Source organism: Solanum verrucosum, unplaced genomic scaffold, assembly GCF_900185275.1.
Source record: "Solanum verrucosum unplaced genomic scaffold, falcon-dt-bn FXZP01000278.1, whole genome shotgun sequence".
Taxonomy (NCBI): domain Eukaryota; kingdom Viridiplantae; phylum Streptophyta; class Magnoliopsida; order Solanales; family Solanaceae; genus Solanum; species Solanum verrucosum.
Window position 1 is genome coordinate 4904400 of NW_026020332.1, and position 8584 is coordinate 4912983.

General features: G+C 33.5%; 1 protein-coding gene across 2 annotated transcripts; it reads right to left on the reverse strand.

Annotated features, from left to right (window-relative positions):
• Positions 1-2579: 2579 nt before the first annotated feature.
• LOC125836146 (SWI/SNF complex component SNF12 homolog) lies at positions 2580-5599 on the reverse strand. Of its 2 annotated transcripts, XM_049515237.1 has the most exons (4): positions 5496-5599; positions 3729-5396; positions 2877-2973; positions 2580-2846 (listed from the first exon to the last, which is right to left on the reverse strand). In XM_049515237.1, exons 2-3 carry the CDS (start codon positions 5297-5299, stop codon positions 2904-2906), a joined length of 1641 nt encoding a protein of 546 aa, XP_049371194.1. In that variant the 5' UTR covers positions 5300-5396; positions 5496-5599; the 3' UTR covers positions 2580-2846; positions 2877-2903. The 2 variants fall into 2 exon arrangements, with proteins under 2 accessions (XP_049371194.1, XP_049371193.1); XM_049515236.1 differs by having other exon boundaries at positions 2580-2973.
• Between the last annotated feature and the right edge of the window lie 2985 nt (positions 5600-8584).

Below are 8584 nucleotides of genomic sequence, written 5' to 3' on the forward strand. Positions count from 1 at the left end.
CTTCGCGCCTGTATCTTCCAGCCCTACCGCCAAATCTGCGTCTAGAAACTTCCAAGTTCTTTCTATCTCCCCCTTCCTAAATAAAAAAAGAGATAAATAAACCTACGAGTAGACAGAAAAGATGTACGACACTGTTCCTTTTTGCTTTTGATAAGGATTTTTTTTTTCCTTTCACCGCCTTTTATTGGGTCCCAAAATTAAAATATGAGCAACTTTCATATATAGCAAACACAAAATTTATATTTGTATGTTATAGCAAAGTTTACATAATTGCGGTCCATAGCAAACATAAATATGTATATTTCGCTATACATATACAAAAGAAAGCAATTGTATAATCTGTTTTGGTATACATATACAAAAAATCAATTGTATAAAGTGAGCGAGCGAGATCTGGGAGAGAGGAAAAAGGGGAACGAAAATATATGTATATATACAATTTTCACGCATTTTATACATTTGCGTTTTTGTATAAAGTGAGAGAGGCGAGTGAGAGAGCGAGATCTGGGAGAGTGGCGAACGAGATCTGGGAGAGGGGAGAGAGGGGAACGAAAATATATGTATATATACAATTTTCTCTCGCTTTATACAAACACAAACGCATTTTATACAATTTGCGTTTTTTGTATAAAGTGAGAGAGGCGAGTGAGAGCGAGATCTGGGAGAGTGGCGAACGAGATCTGGGAGAGGGGAGAGAGGGGAACGAAAATATATGTATATATACAATTTTCTCTCGCTTTATACAAACACAAACGCATTTTATACAATTTGTGTTTTTTGTATAAAGTGAGAGAGGCGAGTGAGAGCGAGATCTGGGAGAGGGGAGAGAGGGGAACGAAAATATATGTATATATACAATTTTTTCTTGCTTTATACAAACACAAACGCACTTTATACACTTGCGTTTGTATAAAAAATGAGAGAGGCGAGGGAGAGAACGAGAGTGGCGAGCGAGATTCACCAGGAGAGAGGTGAAATAACAATAGCTTGCTATGAGGTACAATTAAATTAAACTATATTTATAGCATTTAATTTGAATTAATAATTTGCTATTATATACAATTTTCCCTTAAAATATTTGATACTATTTGTGGTATATATACTTCTTTTTTAGTATTAAGTAGGGGTGTTCACGGTTTGGATAAAAATCGGTTCAAACCAAAAAATTGAATCAATTCGATTAAATAAATTAATTTTTATTTGGGTTAGGTATGGTTTTGTTTTATATTTTTAAAAATCGACAGTATATGAGTTGGTTATGGTTTTGTTCGAAAAAATCCCAAGAAATAATCGAACCGAACCGACAAATTATATACATATATTTTATTAATATACATACATAATATATTATTTTTATAAATATTTTTAAAGATCTTATATGTGTTTTCATCAAAATTTATTTATAATTTACTTATCAAAGAAAAAATTCTCAAAGTGAGAATATTTATCTTATTGGTTTTATGTATATGAGTGTGTCTATGACAATTCTCTATAAGATTGAAAATATCACTTTCTCTTTCTTCTAGGCCAAGATAATGAATTTTGAAGATTTATTCCTAGTAAATTCAATAATTGAAAGTTCTGTAAAGTTAGTCATTGTAACTATTTTCGTTTTAAATGGATTGTTGTCACTTTTTTCACGTTTTGAATAAATTGTTTCTTTTATTTTTGTCTATGGTTAATAACCGAATAACCAAACCAAACCGAACCAAAACCGATAATAACCAAACCGATAAATATATACTATATTTAGTTTGGTTTGGTTTTGATAATTTTAAAACCGATTAAGTTGATTTGATTTTGATTTTGACCAATAACCGATCTAAACCAATCCGTGAACACCCCTAGTGTTAAGTATTAACTGTCATGCTTCTTTATCTATCTTTACTTGTCCATTATCCTATTTTTGAATATAGTAGATAACTATTGTTGGACAAAGCGAGTTTAAAATATGAAACATTTAACTCAAATTATTTTTATTTTTTAAAAGAAGAAGATGCCGCTAAATAATCTTAAACGAAAATATCAATACATATATTGAAAATTTATTGGATAAATTCATATTAAATTTTGGATAATATATTGATCAAGTTAAATTTTTGATTAATAAAATTGGATTAATCATGACCTTCAAATTCCAAGGTCCGGTAGAATTACTTAAGAGACCTGCGCAACAAAAAGAAAAGAGCATGAATGAGGTAGCCTCAGCTTTTTAACTAATCCTACATCATGGTTTGTCGAATTGTAGTCCATTTTAGAGAAACTTTTTCAAAGAACATTCCACACAACAAAAGATTCTCAGCAATCGTCAGTCGAAAGTACTTTTACCAGAAGCAAATAAAAAACGTTTTCAAAACAAACCAAATGACAACAAGCAGTTGAACTGGTGGAGACAAGTTTGGTGGGGAGCACTTTACCTTGACATGAATTTTCCAGGGCAAATCTAAATTAATCTAGACACAAAATGGATACTGAACACCGGGTGAAAAAGAAGATGTTGCTGGGGCTGGGCAGGACAAGAGAACGATGGAATAAAACGAACAGTAACAAACAAACAATACAGTGATCACGGAAAGATGGAATGCTAATGAAGATCAATAATTTAAGTCCTATCATCAGACATTAACGCATCCAGATATCCTACACTTTTACATGTTTTGTCGCACATAGCAACAAAGTTTTTTTTTTTCGATTATGAAAATACAAATACTGAACATCTATTCATAACACAGGGAGATGTTAAGAACAACCAAACATAGTTTAAGGCTTCTTTCAGAGGAATTCTTCCCTGTACCCCACCCAATATTGCGAGCAAAACCTACATTCCTGACTATTTGAGATAACAATGATGTCAGATACATTCTACAGAAACATTCTGACACCAGGCAAGGATCCAGTTCAGCTCATCCACTTCCAGGGGCATCAGAAGCAGCTGGCTTGCGATTCAGGTAGCGGATAACAGCATCCTCAACCCTGGCAATAAAAAACAATCTCCATTAGCATCTCCAAACATCACTTCAACATTGCATAATTTTGCACCACCAACAAGGGGAAAGATATCGTGATGAGGTCCACAATGTCTTGAATAAAAGGGTTGATTACACCAACAAAAAATTGTCCCTTTTGGTTAAATTTGTCTTGAAGACCCTCCTTTCTTTAGTCAGTACTATACATTTGATTTCGAGTAATATTAAGAACCTTTTAATGCATCTTTAACTTCTTTGACAAATGATCCTTCCATATGGCATCTGTGCTGGTAACTTAAAATGCGGTAAGTACTAGAAAATTTTCTTTAACACCTTTAGTTACAACATCATCTTAAAATTAAAAGAAAGTAACTAGAAAGGAAGTTGACGCAATGAAATAAAACAAAAATGACATGACCTGCCACAAAATCACATGAAACAATAAGCAAAGTACTTCCTACTGAACTCCACCCGCTCTAAATTTAGACCCGCAAAAATGAAACTTGACTTTCCATAGAATCAGAATAGAAATGATTTTCTAATTTGATCATTAGTTGAGATAGAATATCCGTGGGGAATAATTCAAATGTTGTATAACTTTTGTCCTAGGTGAAAATTGTTGTATTTCTTACCAAATTTCTGAAACTTCAAATATTAAGCTACTCCGTATGGTAATAAGCAATTTAACTTCCAAGAACATAATTTACTATATAGCAAGGGTAAGTAAAAATTAGCAGCAGGAGGCAAAGAATTAGTAAATACCATGGTTGGCTATAAAACTGAGACCGGCGCTCCTTCTCAACATTGCGACTTGGCTCTCCACTAACAACTTTCAGATCCTTGCTCTGGGATTCTAGAAGTGCATTAATAAACTCAACAGGGGATTGACTAAAACCCAGAAAAAAAGCCCTTCTCCTTCTATGCTCATGGATCTTCCTTATGGCAGAACAAATTGCTTCATCACAAGTTTCAATCTCTTTGGTCTTTTCGGTATTGGCAAGCAGAGCATTCAGCTCCCTCTGGATAGGGAATGGCACATCAACCAATACATCATAACAAGCAGTTCCAACAGGGTTATTTCCAGTAAGTTTAATCCTGTGTTCCAAATGTATGGGTTGTGGAGGAGACAAATGAGGTGTGATCTTTTGTGTGACTGTATTGAACTTAACCTTTCCTTCCCCAAAAACTTTCTGAAGTGGAGGATCACAGTTGAAGTAAGAAGGATCATCAGGGTTCTGCAACTTTCGAGCCTTAACATAATGCCAGATAGAAGAGACAATTCTAGCACGAGTCTCGACCTCAATACCCAGAACTTCAGTTAAAGCTGGTGAAAGTTTGTATTTCTCAGGCATGTAATTCAATTCTAGTCTTAAATTAGCAGTGAACTCTTGCTCGCCCTTTCTTTTGACCTCGAAACCATCCTGAGGTGCAGGAGATCGCGCAGAGTCCCAAATTATAATATGGTTATCAGGATATAGTTTCTGGTCCAAGGAAATGGTGACTCTTTTGAAGAAAGTAGAAAACTTTGGGTACATGGAGCTAGTTTTCTGAAACATGGCAGCTTGATCAGGATCCATTCCCTCCTCCAAAATCCTTCCTACAATCTTAAGAGTCCATGTAGGAGGTTCAGCATTTGGCTTCTTAGGAATCGTACGCACCTGATTAGCAAAACTATTGAATACATAAATTCGAAGCGTCTTCTGAATAGTAGGTGGATTCTTCAATGACTCCTGGATGTCAACTTTCTTTCTTGTTAAAGCGGAATCAACCCGAGATTCAAACTCAAGGAGCTGAGTATAAAGGGAAGATTCAGGCAAAATAGCTGCCACCTTCTCGTGCATGTGCTTCTCAGGAAGCTTCTGCTTTTTCCTACGAGCAGCCGCTGAAAGCTCCATTGTTCTCATTGGAGAAATTGTGTTAGTAGTTGTGAATGCAGGCGGACGCACCGGAGGTTTCTGAGGTAAGCGTTTTGCCAAACCACTTCCAGGCATCGAGGGTGAGGAAGAACCAAAATTGCCAAGAGCATGAGCCTGGCTAAGGGACAAACCCTGAGCCTGTAACTGGGCCTGAAATTGGGCATGGGCAGCTTGAGCTTGTGCTTGTGCTTGAGCTTGCGCATGAGCCTGAACTTTCGACTGTGCTTGAGCAATTGCTTGGGCATGTGCAGCAGATAGCTGCGATAACTGAAATGCCCCAGGAAACCCTGAAGGCATCTGTTGCTGGCCTTGTGATTGTGCCTGGAGGTGTGCCATCGGATTACCCGGCGGCGAATTGCCAAAGGAGGATGGTCCTCCGATATTCTTGTTAGGGTTATTATTGTTGTTAACCGACATAGCTATGCAACAGTCAAAAAGATTCTCGCATATGCATCAAAATACATACAGTTTCTTTTCCAATTCACTCAAAACTCAACCGCACCAGTACAAATCACTGAAAAAAATTAGGGCTTTTTTTATAATCTAACCAAAAAAAGAGAAAGTAATAAATCTAGAAAAGGAATAAGCAAGAGCCACAGATGGAGAAACTTACTACTTGATTTCGCCGGAGAGAGAGTTCGCTGCCTGAAAAAAGGGGAAGAGGAGCGTTAACAATCGCCGGAAAGTGGTCGATCGTCTTCTTTAGAGAAAGAGTAAGTCGACCAACCCTGGTGATCGGCGGGCCGTGATCATTTTGGAATTGTATATTGTATTGCTGTTTGGGCTTGAAATCTCCAAACAAACGCCTAAAAAGGGATTTGGGCTTCTGAATTTGAAATCTGACCCATTCTTGTCCTCACCTCACCTCAAACAGGAAACTTTACTGTTCCTTCACCATTTGGGAGCACTAATATTTTTTTTATAAATATATTGCTAATGTAATAATACTTTTTTCATCTTGTAGAAATTTAAGTCAATTACTGAAAATCTTGATTTTAAGCTCTAATTCATATGTCACTTCTTTTCGAACGGTGTAATCATCATCAGATACGAATTAAATTTTGAAAATTTAAAACTGAAAGAAGTTGTTAAGCTTTATTTGGTTACTTGACATTTGAATCACCTAAGTTATCAAATTTCTTTCTGTTCGACGTTGTGAATAAAATTTTATGAAATTCGAAAACAACTATTGTTGAAACTCTATTTGGTGGTTACAGTTCGAAGTTGAGAGATGTATTTCATACTGATTTAAGCGCTGAATTACTCAAAAGAAATCACATAATTCCATTGATGCACGTTTTAGCATTGAATTTGACTTTCTAGGATTATTTTTCATTAGGTGTTGAAGCTTTACATCATACACACTAGAAGAAGTCATCGAGGTGTGTTGAAATTTTTTGAGAGAGATGATAATAAGAGAAGAGATGTGAGGAGAAATATAACACGTAATTTAGTAGCCCTAATATCTTTGAAATCTTTAATTTGTGAATTTATTAGAGATTATATATCTTACGTGAAGATTTTGTTTTCATATATTGAAAGTGAAATAGTTCTATACGTTATTCTAAATACAAAATTTAATTCGTAATCTCTATAAATAATCATTAAAATATTTCTAGACTGCATTAGCTAATATTTATCTTTTGCCCCCATACTAGTATCCGTTATAAAAATAGACATGTTTGCCTTTACGAGAGAAGTAATATGACATTTTCCTTGAAATAGTAATTAAAATATTGCAAATTTTGAAATAAGTTACCATTTTCATAAACTTGAAGATTCAGTATGAATTGTGAGTAATTTAACAAAATAATTATGTAGAATATAACATAAAGTCAGGTGTGTTTTTTCATAAACTGCATGCTACAAATTTTTATGTTTGTATCATTAGATGAGAAAATACATAATTATCCCATTGAAGTAAGACCTATTTTTGAAAAAGACACTTAGACTTTACAAGGGTCCTAGTACCCCACAAAACAATTTAAAAGTGATATAAATATCTCATTTTTCAATTAATCTCACTTATTATAAAAAAGAAGGTATAAGCACGCATCAATTGTTGTTTGCCACCTGTCAATTTTTATATAATTTCCTAATCTTTTGTCTTTCTTTATGTTTTTTTTTTAGTTTTAATTCTTTATTTTTTCTTTCTTCTTCAATTATGCTTAACGTTGGTCTTCTTCATCCAGTTGAGTGGCCGCCATTACTACAATACCATTTACAACACTAAATCAAAATTAAAATTGGAAAATCAAATCCGCTTTCAAAATTACTTTTTTTCAAATTAAAATTTCTATTGAAGTCTTCTTTTTGTGTGTTTTGCCTTTGATTTTTACTCTAAATCAACCTGGGTTGTATTTGAAAAAAACGAAAATTCTCTCTCCGGAACGCAAATGAGATTATGTTTGCTTGGTCTGAATAGGATTTCAGCCCTCGTAAATTGATCAGGGATTAATTGAAATAATGCCGACGATTCTATTTCGAAGTCGCCATCATCTTCCTGGAGCTTCTCACCCCAACTAGCCAAGAAGGAGGAAAAGAAATCTGAGGATGAAACGGCAAATTTGTCGTTGCTTCCGTTATCAATGGAATTTTTTTGTCAGTGATCATTCTAAAAAGACATTTTATTTTATGTATTGAGATTGTGTTATTTAGTTACAATCAAATCTCTCCGTCAAAATCCAATCTAAATGAAAAACTTCAAGCGAGAAAAAGAAGAAAAAAAAAACTTCAAGCTCTCCTTCAATGGTGAAGCTCGGGAAGGAGAAGAAAGAAAAAAAAATTAACAGTAAAATAAAAGATTATTTATATAGTTAATAAAAAATATTGCAAAAAAAAAGTTTAATCTTATTTTTTTAGGTTCCCACGCTCTTCAGGTGAATGGTATACACTCTCTCTATAAAATATTGAAAAATGGTTCAATAATTTCACATTAATCTAGTTAAGGGATGTATTAGAATCACACAAAGTTTGAGTGTCTTTTTCAAAAATAGGTCTTACTTTAATGGGGTAATTATGTATTTTTTTCTCATTAGAATCATGACAATTTGATAAGCTTTGTGAATTATCCATCTAAACAATTAGATTGAATATAGCATGAGCGCATATTAAATTGTTATGAAATGTATTTTGTTTACTTTGTTACTTCGAAATCGTAAAAGATAGGTACCCTAAATGAAATGGAATAACTAAAAGGAGAGATATCAAGAATTAAGAGCTTTCATGTATATATGACATACATGCATCATACATGTGATATACAAATGATATACACGTGATACACAATACAATAATGATGTTTGCCACTTTTGAATTTTGACTAATCTAATTTTAAATCACCCCAAATATTCTCAAATTTTGTATATGATCTCGTCAAGACATTTTAAAATAATAGTAATTAAACCAATTTAGAAAATTATTTTAAAATCCAGGCTTAATTTGAAACTTCGAATAAGTATTAAATGGTGATGTTTTAAAATATAAATTTAATTATTCATGAAATAAGAGAAGAAATCATTGAAAGTTTGCTTGATATATTTGAGATGAAAGATAAAATGAGACATGTGGAGATCAATATAGCATGTAATTAATAACTTGAATATCAACAAAAAATTTAATTTGTGGATCTTGTGGAGATTGTATACATTATGTGAAGATTTGGTATCTCTATATGGAAAGTAAAATAATAGTACAAATTAT